This window comes from Heptranchias perlo, chromosome 4 (assembly GCF_035084215.1).
Source record: "Heptranchias perlo isolate sHepPer1 chromosome 4, sHepPer1.hap1, whole genome shotgun sequence".
Classification (NCBI taxonomy): domain Eukaryota; kingdom Metazoa; phylum Chordata; class Chondrichthyes; order Hexanchiformes; family Hexanchidae; genus Heptranchias; species Heptranchias perlo.
The window spans coordinates 97545893-97565491 of record NC_090328.1 but is presented as its reverse complement, the minus strand read 5'-3'; the positions used below and the strand labels follow the sequence as shown (position 1 = coordinate 97565491).

At 46.6% G+C, this 19599-nt stretch overlaps 1 protein-coding gene across 2 annotated transcripts in view; it reads right to left on the bottom strand.

Moving 5' to 3' along the window:
- kcmf1 (potassium channel modulatory factor 1) overlaps positions 1 to 19599 on the bottom strand; it is a 144328-nt gene that overhangs the window by 56308 nt on the left and 68421 nt on the right. For both annotated transcript variants that reach the window (XM_067983367.1, XM_067983366.1), the window contains exon 3: positions 5412 to 5551. In XM_067983367.1, the coding sequence (XP_067839468.1) occupies positions 5412 to 5551 (140 nt within the window). The remainder of the gene's footprint in view (positions 1 to 5411; positions 5552 to 19599) is intronic.

The window sequence follows — 19599 nt, the reverse complement described above, 5'->3', positions numbered from 1 at the left end:
CTGCAGCCATGTTTCTGTAATGGCCACAAGATCATACCCATACGTAGTTATTTGTGCCGTTAACTCGTCCATTTTGTTACGAATGCTACGTGCATTCAGATAAAGAACTTTCAAATCTGTTTTGTGACGCTTAGTTCCTGCTTTTTCCTTTTTTAACACTTTACCTATTACTCCATACCTTCTGTCCCTTCCTGTTACGCTTTCCTCTCTCTCCCTGCTCAGGTTCCCAACCCCGCCACTTTAGTTTAAACCCTCCCCAACAGCACTAGCAAACACTCCTCCTAGGACAGCGGTCCCGGCCCTGCCCAGGTGCAGACCGTCCGGTTTGTACTGGTCCCACCTCCCCCAGAACCGTTTCCAGTGTCCCAGGAATTTGAATCCCTCCCCCTTGCACCATTCCTCTAGCCACGTATTCATTTGAAATATCCTCCTATTTCTACTCTGACTAGCACGTGGCACTGGCAGCAATCCTGAGATTACTACCTTTGAGGTCCTATTTTTAAATTTACCTCCTAACTCCCTATATTCTGCTTTTAGGACCTCATCCCCTTTTTTACCTATATCGTTGGTGCCTATGTGCACCACGACAGCTGGCTGTTCGCCCTCCCCCCCACAAAGGCAGTTGAAGGGTTGAGAGAGGTTGTGGAGAGGTAGGGCTGGGTGTTGTCAGCGTACATATGAAACCTGATGCTTTGTCTTTGGATGATCTCGCGAAGGGCGTGTAGATGAGGAAGAGGAGGGGGCCAAGGATAGATCCTTGGGAACTCCAGTGGTAACAGTGTGGAGGGCAACAAGAAAAGCCAATGCTGGAGATGCTCTGGGTACGATTGGGTAGGTTAAGTGTGGAACAAAGCAAAGGCAGTCCCACTCAGCTGGACAATGGAGGCGAGGTATCGCAGAATGGTATACTGCACCGTGTCAAAGGCTGCAGAGAGGTCGAAGGATGAGGAGGGATAGTGCACCATGGTCAGTCATAACGGAATTTCATTTGTGACTTTGATTATGGCTGTTTCAGTGCAGTGCCAGGGAAGGAAACCTGAGATTCAAACATGGAGTTGCAGTAAAGATGGGCACAGATTTGGGGGGGCAATAATAAGGTCTTGAGAGAAAAGGGAGGTTGGGGATGGGGTGATAGTTTGCAAGGACAGATGGGTCACGGGTGTTTTAAAAGGGAGGGAGACAATACCGGAGGAGAGAAGCCCATTTACAATGTCAGCTAGCATGGGGACCAGGAGGGGAGGTGGAGAAGTGATTGGTTTAGTACGGATCGGGTCGAGAGAGCCGGTGGTAAGTCTCATGGACAAAGTGAGCTTAGAGAAACTAGGGAAAGACGAGTTCAATGCTAGGGTGGGGGGAACCTTGAGAGAAGTTTGGCTTGGTGAGCAAGGGGAAGGGAGGTATGAGCAGGGGCAGCTAAAAAGAGGGTCTCAGTCTCAGTGATCAAGATGTCCATGATCGCCTTGCTCTTGGTGTTGGAAGTGAGGGAGGAGGGGGCAGGGGAGAGAGGTTTAAGGAGATGGTTGGTCATGGAGAAAAGAAGCTGGGGATTATCTTTGCATTTCTTGATGATCATGGAGTAGTGAGCAGTTTTTGCAGAGGAGAGAAAGGCCAGATCTGGCAATGAATGACTAAACCAATCATTAACCAGCTACACTCGTCTGCGCCCCTTGGACTTGAGGGAGCGAAGATGGGGGCCATTCCAGGGGGAACGTTCAGGGTGGGGGAAGAGTAAGGGTTTTTACTGGGGATAAGGGCATCAAAGGCAGAGGTGAGGGAGCAGATTGACAGTATTGTGGCAAATGGGCCAAATGGTTGGAAAGGAGTAGGGAGATGCAAGAAGTGATAAGCAATGGCCTTGTCAATGATCAAGATGATGGGAGTAGAGAGGCCACATGAGTTGACAGGGTTAAGGAGATGGGTATGAATATTCGTAGAAGAGTTTATATGGAAGGCATAGTTAAGGCAACAGAGTAAGGCAGTGAATGCAGAGGAGACGGGAAATAGTGAGTTGAGGTCAAGACTGAAATCACTGAGTTGTCGTCGTTTAATTCTTGGGGTGAGAGGGTTGTCCTATGAAGAGAGGTTGAGTAGAATGGACCTATACTGTCTGGAGTTTAGAAGAATGAGAGGTGATCTCATTGTGACAAAGATTACGAGGGGGCTTGACAGGGTTATTTTTTAAATTTATTCGTTCATGGGATGTGGGCGTTGCTGGCGAGGCCAGCATTTATTGCCCATCCCTAATTGCCCTCGAGAAGGTGGTGGTGAGCCGCCTTCTTGAACCGCTGCAGTCGGTGAAGGTTCTCCCACAGTGCTGTTAGGTAGGGAATTCCAGGATTTTGACCAAGTCACGATGAAGGAACGGCGATATATTTCCAAGTCGGAATGGTGTGTGACTTGGAGGGGAACGTGCAGGTGGTCTTGTTCCCATGTGCCTGCTGCCCTTGTCCTTCTAGGTGGTAGAGGTGGCGGGTTTGGGAGGTGCCGAAGAAGTCTTGGCGAGTTGCTGCAGTGAATCATGCAGATGGTACACACTGCAGCCAAGGTCCGCTGGTGAAGGGAGTGAACGTTTAGGATGGTGGATGGGGTGCCAATCAAGCGGGCTGCTTAGTTCTGGATGATGTCGAGCTTCTTGAGTGTTGTCGGAGCTGCACTCATCCAGGCAAGTGGTGGGCATTCCATCACACTCCTGACTTGTGCCTTGTAGATGGTGGAATGGCTTTGGGGAGTCAGGAGGTGAGTCACTCACCACAGAATACCCAGCTTCTGACCCGCTCTTGTAGCCACAGTATTTATGTGGCTGGTCCAGTTAAGTTTCTGGTCAATGGTGACCCCCGGGATGTCGGTGATGGGGGATTCGGCGATGGTAATGCCATTGAATGTCAAGGGGAGGTGGTTAGACTCTCTCTCGTTGGAGATATTCATGCCAGACAATGACCGTTACTTGCCACTTATCAGCCCAAGCCTGGATGTTGTCCAGGTCTTGCTGAATGCGGGCACGGACTGCTTCATAATCTGAGGGGTTGCGAATGGAACTGAACACAATGCAATCATCAGCAAACATCCCCACTTCTGACCTTATGATGGAGGGAAGGTCATTGATGAAGCAGATGAAGATGGTTGGACCTAGGATACCGCCCTGAGGAGCTCTTGCAGCAACATCCTGGGGCTGAGATGATTGGCCTCCAACAACCACTACCATCTTCCTTTGTGCTAGGTATGACTCCAGCCACTGGAGAGTTTTCCCCCCGATTCCCATTGACTTCAATTTTACTAAAGCTCCTTGGTGCCACACTCGGTCAAATGCTGCCTTGATATCAAGGGCATTCACTCTTCACCACACTTCTGGAATTCAGTTCTTTTGTCCATGTTTGGACCAAGGCTGTAATGAGGTCTGGAGCAGAGTGGTCCTGGCGGAACCCAAACTGAGCATCAATGAGCAGGTTATTGGTGAGTAAGTGCTGCTTGATAGCACTGTCGATGACACCTTCCATCACTTTGCTGATGATTGAGAGTAGACTGATGGGGTGGTAATTGGCCGGATTGGATTTGTCCTGCTATTTGTGGACAGGTCATACATGGGCAATTTTCCACATTGTCGGGTAGATGCCAGTGTTGTAGCTGTACTGGAACAGTTTGGCTAGAGGCGTGGCTAGTTCTGGAGCACAAGTCTTCAGCACTTCAACCGGGATGTTGTCGGGGCCCATAGCTTTTGTTGCATCTGGTAGATGCTGAGAGGCTGTTTCCCATGGCTGGAGTGTATGAAACTAGGGGGCATAGTCACAGGATAAGGTGTCAGCCATTTAAGGCTGAGATGAGGAGGAATTTCTTCAGAGGGTTGTGAATCTTTGGAATTCTCTACCCAAGAGTGCTGTGGATGCTGAGTCGTTGAATATATTCAAGGCTGAGATAGATATATTTTTGGACTCTAGGGGAAATCAAGGGATATGGGGATCGCGCAGGAAAGTGGAGTTGAGGTCGAAGATCAGCCATGATCTGATTGAATGGTGAAGCAGGCTCGAGGGGCTGTGTGGCCTACTCCTGCTCCTATTTCTTATGTTCTTGTGTCACTCAGTGTAGAGGCTGAGGGAGGAAAAGAATTAAGAAATTTCGATGAGAAACTCAGGGTGGGGACGGTAGAGAACGAGGATTTTAACAGAGAGTTGAGAGGAGTTGAACAAGGTGAGGTGCTCAAAAAAGGAGATGGTGCCAGAGGAGATGGAGGAAGAGACCAAGCTGTGATTTTGTGATAAAGGGCCACATCGCCACTGCAACGATTTGGGTGAGGCAGGTGGAGGATGTTATAGCCAGGTGGAGAGGCCTCAGTAAAGGGCAAGGTGTCGCCAGATATGAGCCAAGTTTGTGTCAAAGCCATGGTGTCAATGCAGTCATCCACAATTAAGTGATGGATAGCAAGGGCCACGATCGCAAGTGAATGGACATTCTGGAGAGAAATGCCGAGAGGGGTGGGGATAGTTGATCCTCTGGCAGAGTCTAAAGGGATAGGAAGGATGGTTGGCAAGATTAGTTGCAAACGGGCACACTGCACAAGGTTATCTATAGAGGAGGATGGGGCAATTGGGGTTGCTGCTAATAAGGAAGTAACAACAGGTTTCATGATGGGCTCTTTGTAGGATGCAGAGAGGCACAGATGGTAGCTGTGGGCCTAGCCGAGGGGGATCAGCGACAGAAGAGTAGGAAGGCAGAAGAATGGTAAAGGGTTGGGGTAGGGATAGGAAAGGTGGGAGGGAGAAAGACAAGTACTGAGAATGGAGAAATTAAAGTTGGCATGACTCGGTGACAGGAAGGGGAAGAAACAGGAAAGTAAGGCTCAAGAGGGGTCAAGGGAAGAGGGAAAAAATGATAAGTAATGGGCTTGGGTCTGAAGCAGCAGCAAAAATACAAACGTGAATGGACACAAAGAAAATTCAGGTTACAATGGCATGGCAAAGATTAGGATAGATACGTCCTGGTTGCAAATAGAACACAGAAGAGACGATGTGACAGAATCCAAAGTAAAAGTCAGAGGCCCTGCAGTGGGATGACATTGACTTGAAGAAAGGGTGGAGTCATCTTAGAGTACAGTAGCCTAATGGCTGTGGTACATGATTAGCAACCCTGAGGTCATAAGTTCAAAGCCTACCATTGCATATTGTGAAATGAAATTCAATACATCTCGTAATCAACCATGATAGCTACCACTTTGTCATAAAAAGCCAACTGGTTCATTAATATTCTTCAGGGAAGGGACCTACCACGCCTACCGGTCTGGCCTACATGTAACTCCAGTCCCACATTTTGTGGTTGATTCAATGCCCTCTGGGTAACTAGTGATAGGCCATAAATACTGCCTTGTCAGTGTCGCCCACATCCTGAAAACAAATTTTAAAAAGTGCAAGGATGACTCTTACCACTTCTGTTGATGTTTCTGCATGCTCTGAAGTAACGTGTTCCTGGAGAGTTGTTTCAGTGAACCCCATTTTCCCACAGTAAGGACAAGTAAAAGACTGTGGCTGCTCAACTGACAAGGCTTCCCCACCGTAATACAAATCTGCAAAACAATAAGGTACACATCAATACATGTAAATAGCCTGAATACTCTGCAAGTGGAGCAAGTTCCAAAGGTTTCTTTTCCCCCAAACAACGTTAACCTAGAGCTACACTTATGCATCACAAATGTATTAAGCCAGGCTGAAAACTAAATAGTTATTACATTGTTAAGTAATCACTATCATTTTTCACACCATTTAATTTTATTAACCTTGTAACAGCTTTCTGCTTTTGAAAACCAGTGTTCTCCACTGTGTTAATCTGGAAAACAAATCACAGCACAAATTCACTAGGATGCTGCCTGGTATGGGGAAATACAAATACAAAGACTTGAAAAATTTGTAATGTTTTCATTAGACCAGAGGAGAATAAAGGGTGATTTGATGGACTTACTTAAAATTATGAAAGAAGGTTGGTAGAAACAGTCTGTTTCCAACGATTGAGCGGGTCTAAGATGAGAGAACATAGCTATGATATTAAATGTAAGAGATTTAGGACAGAGACCAAGAGAAAATTTTCTAAGAGTGTTGTGAGGTTGTGGAATGCACAAGTTACTGACTGAAGCAGAGACCATGTCAACATTCAAGAATAGGTTAGATAGATGGTTGAAGGAAAAGTGCATAACGAGATATGAGAACATGAAGGGCACATGGGATTAGGACTACTGTTCAGGTGGAGAATAAACACAAACATGGACTGCATGGGCCAAATGGCCTGTTTTCGTGTAACTTTTATGTAATATACATCTCCACTATACAATAAGTACAAAGGGAACAGAGCATGTGTGTGTGTGAAAAATGGCTGCCATAAAGCAACTGGCATTTTTTGCAGGGAAGATATTATTTGTGCTGTCTAGACAAACAGGATTCTTTCTGTAAAAAGATGTGTTTTCAGGCCTCATTTGAACCAAATTGCTCTACATGTGCAAAAGGCAGCATGCCTACTTTTAATAGGAAACTAGGATGAAGTCTATGTACTTTACTGCCCTAATACCATAGGAGACAACGACAAGCAACAGTAGAGAATACAATTCAAAAACCCTTATAGTTAAGTCTGAAGCCTTCGAAGGTTACTTACCTTATTGGGGAGTCTTCATTACGTGGTAATAGTCTCCATGTATAGTACCTCATATCTAACATTGCCTACAAAACCCTCCCATATCATCTGAAAATTCCCTATCTGGAATTGACAGTTAAGTTGTGCTAGAATATTGCTTCATAGACTGGCTTCCACAAGGGCAATAATTCATCAAAGGAAATGGAGGTATGCATGAATACTGAAGATTAACACTTGGATTAAGGGGATCACTCAAAGAACAATGCAAAATAGTAGATAACCACCCTACGATCCTGAGTTGAACACTTACTGTGTTCTTTTAGTCCAGTCTATCCATTAGCTGTTTTTTGTATGCTCAGGAACATTTTCACTGAATGGGATGCCCTGAAAAGACTTCAGTCAGTTGCATAGAAACACAGAAAATAGGAGCAAGAGGAGGCCATTCGGCCCTTCGGGCCTGCTCCACCATTCAAAATGATCATGGCTGATCGTCTAACTCAGTACCCTATTCCTGCTTTTTCCCCATATCCCTTGATCCCTTTACTATTAATAAATATATCTATCTCCTTCTTCAATACATCTAATGACTTGGCCTCCACTGCCTTCTGTGGTAGAGAATCCCACAGGTTCACCACCCTCTGAGTGAAGAAATTTCTCCTCATCTCGGTTCTAAATGGCATACCCCGTATCCTGAGACTGTGACCCCTGGTTCTGGACTCCCCAGCCATCGGGAACAACCTCCTTGCATCTAGTCCGTCTAGTCCCGTTAGAATTTTATGTTTCGATGAGATCACCTCTCATTCTTCTAAACTCAAGGTTGCAGGTTTACTAAAAGCAGCACAGCCAATTGTAAAATGCCTTTGTTTTAAGGACTGCCTCTATAAAATTTAACATCCTGCTGTCATTAAGGAGAACTGCAAATCTTTAAATTTTAATATGCCCCATGTGTAATGTACACCCCACTTTGAATAGTGAATTTTAGGATAAATGTATCTGTACAGTACACACTCCCCTTTCCCCATTGTGTTTTTTCAGACACTAAAATATCTGGCTACGGTAGTTGAGTTGTATAGCAAAAGAACCCAAGTGCAAATTCAGGTATCAACTGACTTGTCATTCAAGACTACGAAGCAGTCTAAATAAAATTGTTTCCTGAGCACGATGCCCAATAACTCTTTGGGGTCAAGATGGTTACAAGATGGAAAACGTGATCCAAGCCAACCTGCCACTGCGGGCTCGATAATCAAATACCCAGCTGGACGAGGTTAGGGTATAGCAGAGCACAGTTGACTAGTCAGCCTCTCATTAACGGAACTGGGGGAAGGGACAGACCCCTTTCACTTGGCTCTAGATATTCCTAGAAGCCACTGCATAAAAGGAAGGATGATCCTGGCTGGATAAGCAGCAGACACTTATCTAGTGCTTTGTGCCATTAAGTTTTAGCTTATTAAACTCCAGCAGTACCCAATGCACACTTGCCAATCTGCAATTAAGCTCTCTGAACTTGGGTGAACGGGTCTATCCCAACAGGAAGAGGCTGAACTCCATACTTGTCAACCCCATTTCAACCCAAAGAGATTATGGCCCCGATATTAGTGGGGAGGTGGGATGGCAGTAGAGGGGCAATTGCGCGCATGGGTAACCCGCCCAATAAAATCTGTCCATTCCCCACTCGCTCGCGGGTCAATTGGAGCCACTTAATGATGCTTCCAGGTTTGCCATCTGAAAGCAGCGCAGCAGGCAGACTGCGCACCCGCATCACAGGCTGTCAGCTGGAGAAGCTGTACTTAAAGGGGCAGTCCTCCAATGGCTGCTCCTGGAGCAACCACCCACAACAGCACAATGGAGCAACACAGGGGAAAGGCTGCTCTTAAGATTTAGTGATGCCTCACTCCAGGTGCTATTGGATGGGGTGAGGAGGAGGAGGGATGTCTTCAACCCGGCGGACGGAAGTGGCCAACCTCTGCCACCAAGGCCTGGCTTGAGGTGGCAGAGGAGGTCACCAGCAGCAACATCTCCCGCACCTGGATCCAGTGCAGGAAGCATTTCAATGACCTAACTAGGTCAGCCAAAGTGAGTACACTTACTCATTCTCCTACACTCAGGCTTCCACATCACCGCCCCCACCTCCCAACTCATTCTGCACTGCCAACACTACTCTATCACATCACTCCTCACATCCACCTCAAAGCGCATCCTCAACTTACCTGCACTTCCTCATCTCCCCATTAGTCAGCCCACCACCACCACCCAAACCAATCCTCATACAGTGTCATGACTCTGTCTCATACTCACCCTCTGATGCATCTCTTTCACGGTCAGCTGCACCCAAACCAGTGCATTCATCGGTTGGCCATGTCACCACTCACTCACGCGTCTGTACTTTCTCCCCTTATAGGAGAAGAGAGCCCAGAACGTACAGGAGAGGGAGAGGACTGGAGAGGGGCCGCAACAGATCATCGTCCTCACAGAGGACTGGAGCTGAGCCGCACCCTCGAGTACCTGTCCGTCGGGGACGCCGAAACGGGAACCCGACAAACAACTGGTGACAGAACGTTAACATTCAGCGTACATAATATGAATTGATGTTAACATGCCTTGCCATCTTCAGCACCTCTGTATATTCATCGCAACATGACACACCTGCGATCATGGTTAATAGTGCCTTCTGTTCTTACAGGGCCTTCAGTGGCCGCTGTGATGGCAAAGGGCGATTCCTCAGAGGACCTGCCGGCCTATGAGGGTGCACCGTCACAGCTGAGCGAGCCATCCACCAGCGCAGATACACACACTTCGGTGGGTCCCAGTTCACGGTCAGTTGGGGTCGCACATGGTGAGTTACCACACACGTGAGCATGAGCAGACACTGGTGGGCAGGGGCAGCTGTGGAGAGTCCGCGTCGGTGGGAGCACTCCTCTCCAGGCTCTGCTCAGCTGGACACAGGTGATGAACCCTGGGGGCCATTCTTTAAAAAAGGAGAATGATTGAGGGGCAGCAGCACATTTGCGAGGTGCTCGAACAGGTGCCACGTGTACTCTCCACAATCGCGCAGAGGGTGGAGGAATCCAACTCCTAGATGAGTGGAATGATGGCACAGGTACGGGAGGACATCTCTGAGATACTGTCACAGGGACATGAGGGCATCTCTGAGATAGTGTCGCGGGTAAGTGCAGGAATGTCTGCAATGGAGGGAAGGGTAGCCTCCATGGAGCTTCAAGCACAGCTCACAAATGGGTGCATTCAGGCCCTGACAATGGCCGTCCGGATTCGGTGAACAACATTCTGCCGCCTTAAACAGGCAAGCAGATACACTAGCACTAGCCTTACAAGACAAGACTTCACACATGTCCTCCAAACTGTCGTCCAACAGAGTGGCAGGAGTGGTGTGGGCCTGGCCCAGGGGAGTGATGATGGCGAAAGGGGACATGGAAGTGGGGACGCCACTCAAAGCGCCACCATGTCTCACCCGTTGCCCCCCTCTCAACCAGTACCCGCAATGCTGCCTCCCCTCCAAGTGGCCGAGTCTGCCCCTGCACAGGTGCAGGTGGAGCAGTCTTTGGAGGAGGCCTCATGGGCACCAAAACTCAGAGGGCGTAGGCCCAAAGCATCTAATCGGTCAGGGCATGAACAAGAGCAACCTGCCACTACCTCTGCTGCAGCCACAGGTGATGCACCACGTAGAAGTAGTCAGAAGCAAAAGGCGAAAGTTTTGTAATCATGAAGGGGATGCACAAGGGTATTTGACGGTTGGTCATGTTTTTTTTAAATTTATGTTTGCTTTTTGTTAAACTCACATTAAATGTTATTATTGTCACCACTACTACCAAGTCTTGGCCACGCTTGACTGACTTCACTAATAAGGCCCTTTCATGAGGTTCACCATGAACACCCACACTTGATGCCACCCATTGGGTCACTCTACAGTGGGCATATGTGTAGTTGCAGGACTGTTTTGTGCAGGGAGCTGGGCGTGGGGGGGGGGGGGGGGGGGGGGTTGGTGTGGTCGCTGCTCTGTCCAGATGGTGAGGACTGGACTCTTCTCACTATCTGATGTTAGGAGAACTGTTCACATATCAGTGACTCCCTGGCCTCACAAGCAACCAGGTGAACCGCTGTTCTGCCCATGGGTTGCTCCTCCTCCTCAATGTGGGTGGCAGATGTGGATGGGGCCTCCTCAAGCGGCGCCCCTCTGTTGTGCAGGGTACAACACACAACTACAATGCGTTCCACTCTGTCTGGTGCATATTGAAGCACTCCCCCAGAATGATCAAGGCACCTGAAGCCCATCTTGAGCGGCCCTATAGCATGATCAATTGTAGACCTGGTAGCGATGCAGCTGTCGTTTTATCGACGCTGTTGCTCAGTGGTGGGGTTCCTCAGAAGTGTCTGGAGCCACGTGTGCAGGGGGTATCCCTTGTCCCCGAGGAGCCAACACTTATGGGTGTTCGGTGCATGGAAGAGGGGCGGGATGCTGAAATCATGGCAGCTGCCAGGGTATCTGGCGTACACGTGAATGAATATCTTGCGGTGGTCACAAACGAGCTGAGTGTTGGAGTGACAGCCCTTCCTGTTGATGAAGTCCTGGCTCGTGTGGAGGTGCTCGTATTGCTATATGGGTGAAATTGATTACACCCTGCACCCGTGGGATGCGAGCCACAGCGTGAAATCCCACTGCACTCTCCGTCTGGCTGAGGTCATCCACAGGGAAGTTGACCTAGTGCGAGGCTCTGTGAAACAAGCCGTTGGTGACCTGCCTTCAGCACTTGTGTGCAGATGATCAAGAGACCCCAGCAATGCCCCCGGTGGAATCCTGGAATGATCCGGAGGTGAAGAAGTTGAGGGCAGTGGTGATTGACAGCAACAGGCAAGGAGATGCTGCTCGGCCCAGCTGGGAGCAGCTCGACATGAAGGAGGCTGCAGACGTCTGCGACTACCTGATGACGGACTCTGAGCCTCCGTATGCACTGCTCCTCAGAGAGGTCCAGGAAGCTGAGCCTCGGTCTGTAGACCCTGTTGCGAGGGTAGTGCCTCCTGTGACGTCGCTCTCTCTGTTGTTGCCCTCCGTGCTCTTGTGCAGGTGCCTGTGGCGCAGCACTGTGTTGTGGAACTTCATGTGGCAGAGGTGGACGCCGAGCCTGGCGAGGCTGCTCGTCCTCGGATGAAGTGGTGAATGCAGCCATGGCGCCCCCCCCCATCCTGACTGCATGAGTTTGAGGGGGTCCTTAAAGTGGTGAAATATGTTTGCACAGCAGAGTTTGGGTAGAAAGTAAGAATTTTGAGTGAAAACACAAAGGTCTTGCAGCCAAAACTTTGTCTGAAGTGACAGAGTGCCCTGCTGCAATAAATGACGTTTTCTCCCCACCTGTCAAATAAGCATTTGCATCTCCCACTGGCTGAAATATGTCTGTTGCAACAGGGAGTGTTTCCCACAGCACGGGAAACATGCCGAGGATTCTTCAAAATCGCACCCCTGCCAAAACGTCTGGTCAATCAAGTAGTTCAAGTACCTCAACTGTCGGAGAAACTATGCAAATTATCATCCCGCTGGCTTTAATTGCCGGTGGGACTCCTGCATTCGGGAGGCGCACGCGCACCCGGACGCGTCACTGGGGAACCCGGAAGTCAGCGGGTTGGAGCCGGGTACCAAACCCGCTCGGCATTTTAGCGATTTTCAGAGCCCCCTTCCCCCATCCCGCCAGCCGAAAACCGACCCGTATGTGTCTTGCTCAGTAAAACGTTCTATTCAGACTACTTTATAGTCCTGAAAAACAAAGCTTTTGAGCCCTGATTTGCAACCGGGGACTCTCTTGTCATACAGTGCAAAAGAATGAATTGTTTACCTGCTTTATTTTGCAGACCCCTACCTCAGCCTCAATCATCTTTGGGGATTTTTGATTTTATTTTCCTTGCAGAAAGGGTTTGGGAATTCATTATGTTTAAGTGCCGTGTTGTAAAACAAAGTGAATTTTCACAGGTTTAAAATGCCTCTTAAGATGGAGGGGAGTTTGTTGTGGTAATCAGCCAACTATCCTTACTGTTTTCCACAATGACATGGGGACATTAAGCAATTCATTATCTTGTCTCAGATGGCCTAACAAAACACCCACATCTCTTTTGGTGGGGATGATACTTAGCATGTGAGCCCAGCGTGAGGTATCTGCCAACAATATACTCTTTGGAGAGAGATTAGTCACTTTGATTAATAGGCTTACTGGTGAATCCATGAACGGTAAAAGAGTCTAAAGCCCTGTCCTTCCACTTCTGGAGAATGCAGAAAGAATAGAAGAAACTCCTGGGAAGACAATCAGGTTTTAAATGTGAGAGCGTGGTGCAAGTCTGAGCCCAGAGCTGGAAGTTAAGATGAAGGAGTTTTTGCAGCTAGTTGTCAAAAAAGAAAGGTAATGTCATAAAAGGTCAGTCAGCTGACAAAAGGGACAGGACACATGGTATATTATCTTTTTCATTTTTCAAAGAAGTGAAAATTGAGTGAAGTAAGGTTTGTTCACACCTGTTGCCCTCTACGTTCGCTTGCTGTCTGCAAAATAGAACAGGCCAGCAATTCACACCTGGCCTCGTCAGTGAAATCTCATATTCTATGCTAAACAAGAAAACATCCTGAAGTTAATTTTCCCAGATTGGCCTGTATTCTTAAGTCCCTGGCACAAGAAAGGTGGCCAATTACCCAAATATTAAACAGACCCAATAGATTTTAAAGGGAGCAAAAGACCCAATTGTATAATCAATATACTTTAATGCATATTGGTGAATGCACAAGTAAAAATGTTGACATTTCTGTAAAACCCAAGAATTTTTTTTAAACATAATGAGCCTCAGACTTTAATCTGGATATATAAGTATATGGTATGTTCCAAGATTAATTCTGATACATTCATCTCATATGCCACCAATAAGTGACTTACCACCTGACTCTCCAAAGCCTTTCCACTGTCTACAAGGCACAAGTCAAGAGTGTCATGGAATACTCTCCACTTGCCTGGATGAGTGCAGCTCCAACAACATTCAAGCAGCTCGACACCATCCAGGACAAAGCAGCCTACTTGATTGGCACCCCATCCACCACCCTAAACAAACATTCACTTTCTTCACCACTCGTGCACCATGGCTACAGTGTGTACCATCTACAGGATGCACTGCAGCAACTCACCAAGGCTTCTTCAACAGCACCTCCCAAATCCGGGACCTCTACCACCTAGAAGGACAAGGGCAGCAGGCACATGGGACCAACACCACCTGCACATTCCCCTCCAAGTCACACACCATTCCGACTTGGAAATATATCACCGTTCCTTCATCGTCGCTGGGTCAAAATCCTGGAACTCCCTTCCTAACAGCACTGTGGGAGAACCTTCACCACACGGGCTGCAGCGGTTCAAGGCAGCAGCTCACCACCACCTTCTCAAGGGCAATTAGGGATGGGCAATAAATGCTGGCCTTGCCAGCTACGCCCACATCCCATGAACGAATAAAAAAAAATTAGAAACGCAAGAAAAACTGCAGGGTAAGACCACAAAGTGAACTTTTTGTATTTAATTTTGTTTGACATACAGTTCCAAGATTTTAAAACCTTGGTATACGAACATTGGTCAGGTAGCCATCTCAGCTGTGGCTCCAAACATCCCGTTGCTTGATTGACTGAGGAAAAAAAACAGAAAGTGCTGGGAGCTGAATCTTGGCACCAATCATATTTCAGGCTCAATCCTGAAATTGGCTTCAACACGTTCAGCTAAGAATTAATATAACAGGGAATACGTTTTGAATAAATAATTGAAAACATGTCAACCCTAGGGACTTTTCGTGGACTATTCCTATAAAACAGTGCGAATCGTGCAATGTGGCCAGACTTCCAGTCATCAGCAATCCTCAACAAACTAACTACACAACCTCCCTGTGTTCATGGCCTGCCAACTGTCAGTCAGATGTTGCTGGTGCTGAGATTCAGCCCTGTTCCCTCTTGTGCTCCAACACTGAAAAGTGAAGAATTGGAATTAGGAGACTTTTAGTTTTATTAGAGCTTTCACTTTAAATGGATCCTGCAATAGGCTTCCTAATAACATTCCTTTGCCTGCTCATTGTAGAGAGGAAGGCAACAGTGCTGAATCGCACCACTAGCAATATTTCTCTGGCAAGTGGGTCAGTAACCAGAGGTCATAGATTTAAAATAATTGGCAAAAGAACTAGAGGGGAAATGAGGAGAATTCTTTTCACACAGAGGGTTGTTAAGATCTGGAACACATGACCTGAAAGAGTGGTGGAAGCAAATTCCATAGGAACTCTCAAAAAGGCAATTGGAAATGTACTTGAGGAGGACTAATTTGCAGGTTTATGAGGAAAAAGCTGGGATGTGCGATTAAATTGGACAGCTCTTTCAAAGAGCCAGCACAGGCGTGGCGGGGCCGAATGGCCTCCTTCTGTGCTGTAGGATTCGATGATTCTATGATCTAGCAGACCAGGAATGGAGAGCCAAATTCCCGGTCAGTTAACACCTATGAACCCTGCCAAAAGGAGGGGGAAATGTTTGCTTTGACACAACATGAACATTATAGTGAGCGCAAATTTTCCCAGAGCTGGAATGTTGAGGATTAATCTATCACTCCTCCACCTCCTGGTTAGATTCAGAGGAGCTAAGTTGGACTTCCTTAGTGTCTGGCTGAATTGCACAGCAGCCACTGGTTTCAAAAGAGACTAGCGATGTCCTTGAGGCTAAACTGCTGGTATCGATTGATGCTGCTTACAGTTGATAAAGGGGTGTAACTTCACCTCAATATAAATCCATGATGATTAAGCCTGCCTCAGATAAGGAGACCAAAACTGCACACAATACTCCAGATGTGGTCTCAACAAGGCCCCGTACAACTGCAGTAAGACATCCCTGCTCCTGTACTCGAATCCTCTTGCAATGAAGGCCAACATACCATTCGCCTTCCTAACTGCTTGCTGCACCTGAATGCTCGCTTTCAGCGACTGGCGTACAAGGACACCCAGGTCTCGTTGCACCTCCCCTTTTCCTAATCTATCACCATTCAGATAATAATCTGCCTTTCTGTTTTTACAACCAAATTGGATAACCTCACATTTATCCACGTTATATTGCATCTGCCATGTTCTTGCCCACTCACCCAACTTGTCGAAATCACATTGGAGCCTCTTTGCATCCTCCTCACAACTCACATTCCACCCCAGCCTTGTGTCGTCTGCAAACTTGGAATCAGTGCTTGGGCCTCAACTGTTTACAATCTATATCAATGACTTGGATGAAGGGACCAAATGTACGGTTGCTAAATTTGCTGATGACACAAAGGTAGGTACGAAAGTAAGTTGTGAAGAGGACTTAAGGAGTCTGCAAAGGGATGTAGATAGGTGGTGAGTGGGCAAAAATTTGGCAGATGAAGTATAATGTGGGAAAATGTGAACTTGTCCAATTTAACAGGAGGAATAGAAAAGCAGTATATAATTGTAAATGGAGAGAAATTGCAGAACTGAGGTACAGAGGGATCTGGGTGTACATGAATCACAAAAAGTTAGTATGCAGGTACAGCAAATGATTAGGAAGGCAAGGGGAATGGGATATATAAGTAGAGATGTTTTGTTACAGTTGTACAGGGCATTGGTGAGACCATATCTAGAATACTGTGTGCAGTTTTGGTCTCCTTATTTAAGAAAGGACATAATTGCTTTGGAGGCGGTTCAGAGAAGGTTATGAGGAAAGGTTGGACAAGTTGGGCCTGTATACACTGGAGTTTAGAAGAATGAGAGGTGCTTTTATTGAAACATATAAGATCCACAGGGGACTAGAAGGGGTAGATGCTGAGAGGATGTTTCCCCTTGAGACACTAGAACTAGGGGCCACAGTTTAAAAATAAGGGGTCTCCCATTTAAGACGGAGATGAGGAGAAATTTTTTTCTCTCATGGTCGTGAGTCTGTGTAACACCCTTCCCCACAGAGCGGTGGAGGCAGCGTCATTGAATATTTTTAACGCTGAGTTAGATAGATTCTTGATTAACAAGGGAGTCATAGGTTATAGTAGGTAGATGGGAAAGTAGGATTGAGGTCACAATCAGATCAGCCATGATCTTATCAAATGACAGAGCAGGCTCGAGGGGTCAAATGACTTATTCCTGCTCTTAACTCGTATATTCGTATGTATACCTCTCCACCTCGCTCTCCTCCTTTAAGATGCTCCTTAAAACCTACCTCTTTGACGAAGCTTTTGGTCACCTGTCCTAATAACTCCTTATGTGGCTCGGTGTCAAATTATGTTTGTTAATGCTCCTGTAAAGTGCCTTGGGACATTTTACTACGTTAAAGGCGCTATATAAATGCAAGTTGTTGTATCAAGCACAACTGGGATTTCTCTCGTTTACCCTATATTCCTGCATTGGTGTATTCTACTTAACAGCTTCTGCAAATGCTTCCGCCAAACTGAGAAACTGTCACTACACATAGACCGAAGGTTCTTACCAATGCCTATGGTCAGAATAAATGACTAGTACATTTTATTGGAGTAAATTCCATCAATGTTGAACCAGAATAATTTCTTATGGGTTTCTCCAATCTTCTTATAAATCACACGCCCTTCAGGCCAAGTGTAACGTGCTCCAAACCAATTTTTTGTATTATTTATTTTCCTTCAGGGCCCAGAGGTGTGCAAAATTCTTCTGAACTTAGATTTCAAAGCAGGAGGAGTAAAAGTTAGTTTTCTGGCCTGATGGGGGCCTTTCCTGCAGCAATTTCTGCAACTTGTCTAGAAATCCTGTCCTGGGATGAGCATCACTGAAATCACCCACAAGCTTTTCTGATGTTTCCTGAAGCATTCCAGGATTATCTTAATGGAATCATGTCTCACAAATTTGATTGAGTTTTTTGAAGGGGTAACCAAGATAGATAGATGAGGGCTGTGCAGTAGACGTGGTCTACATGGACTTCAGCAAAGCCTTTGACAAGGTACCGCATGGTAGGTTGTTACATAAGGTTAAATCTCATGGGATCCAAGGTGAGGTAGCCAATTGGATACAAAATTGGCTTGACGACAGAAGACAGAGGGTGGTTGTAGGGGGTTGTTTTTCAAACTGGATGCCTGTGTCCAGCGGTGTGCCTCAGGGATCGGTGCTGGGTCCGCTGTTATTTGTTATTCATATTAATGATATGGATGAGAATTTAGGAGGCATGGTTAGTAAATTTGCAGATGACACCAAGATTGGTGGCATTGTGGACAGTGAAGAAGGTTATCTAGGATTGCAACGGGATCTTGATAAATTGGGCCAGTGGGCCAATGAATGGCAGATGGAGTTTAATTTAGATAAATGTGAGGTGATGCATTTTGGTAGATCGAATCGGGCCAGGACCTACTCCGTTAATGGTAGGGCGTTGGGGAGAGTTATAGAACAAAGAGATCTAGGAGTACAGGTTCATAGCTCCTTGAAAGTGGAGTCACAGGTGGATAGGGTGGTGAAGAAGGCATTCGGCATGCTTGGTTTCATTGGTCAGAACATTGAATGCAGGAGTTGGGATGTCTTGTTGAAGTTGTACAGGGCATTGGTGAGGCCACACTTGGAATACTGTGTACGGTTCTGGTCACCCTAATATAGAAAGGATATTATTAAACTAGAAAGAGTGCAAAAAAGATTTACTAGGATGCTACTGGGACTTGATGGTTTGACTTATAGGGAGAGGTTAGACAGACTGGGACTTTTTTCCCCTGGAGAGTAGGAGGTTAAGGGGTGATTTTATAGAAGTCTCTAAAATAATGAGGGGCATAGATAAGGTAGATAGTCAAAATCTTTTCCCAAAGGTAGGGGAGTCTATAACGAGGGGGCATAGATTTAAGGTGAGAGGGGAGAGATACAAAAGGGTCCAAAGGGGCAATTTTTTCACTCAAAGGGTGGCGAGTGTCTGGAACGAGCTGCCAGAGGCAGTAGTAGAGGCGGGTACAATTTTGTCTTTTAAAAAGCATTTGGACAGTTACATGGGTAAGATGGGTATAGAGGGATATGGGCCAAGTGCAGGAAATTGGGACTAGCTTAGTGGTATAAACTGGGCGACATGGACATGTTGGGCCGAAGGGCCTGTTTCCATGTTGTAACTTCTATGATTCTATGAATCCCAAACTCTTGCCTGAGAAGGAAAATTTCATTTGCTGCTTTTGCAAATAATGTGTGAACTTGAGATTTTCAGCTATAAAGCAGCATATAACCATACCTTGTACAAGTCCTCTGCTGGCTGAGAGGGTACATGCACTGGTCAGCATGATACTGAGCTATTGTACTGAGTTAGATTGTCAGCCTGCGCTAAGTTAGCAGACATCAACAAGGGCAGAGCACAGGACACAATTGGCCTTGGTTTTGCCAGGCTAGGGAAGAGAGGGGAAAGAAAATCAACTAGGCTTTCTGTTCCTGATTACTATCCAGTAAGCCCAGCTGGAAAGTGCATGGGTGTAAACAGGATCGGGCTTGGCTCTGCTGCCCTCATAGTTGAGTAATTCACCCAGGTTCAAATATGAAAATTAACTTCTTTTTTCACATTTGTTCCCTGGGTGTGGGCAACAAGGCTGTCTTTATTACCCATCCTAAGTTGCTTTCAGAAAGTGGTGCGTTGCCATCTTGAATAGCGATATTTTTTTAAAAACAATTGAGTGGCTTGTTAGGCCACTTCAGAGGGCATTAAGAGTCAACTACGCAATGTGGGATTGGAGTCCAAATTAGGCCAGACCAGGTGGAGGTGACCAGTTCCATTATATGAAAGACGGCCAGTCAATCATTCAGATGAGGACACGTGAACACATATAGAAAAACAGTACCTCCTAAAAGGTAGAATATCAATCTCTGGGGCACAATGTTGAGAACCTGACTCTGCCAACTGACCTGTCTGAAACAAAGAAAAACGAGTAGGCCATTCAGCCCCTCAAGCCTGTTCCACGCTTCAATTAAATTAGGACTGATCTGTACGTCTAATCACTAACTCAAATAGAAAAACAT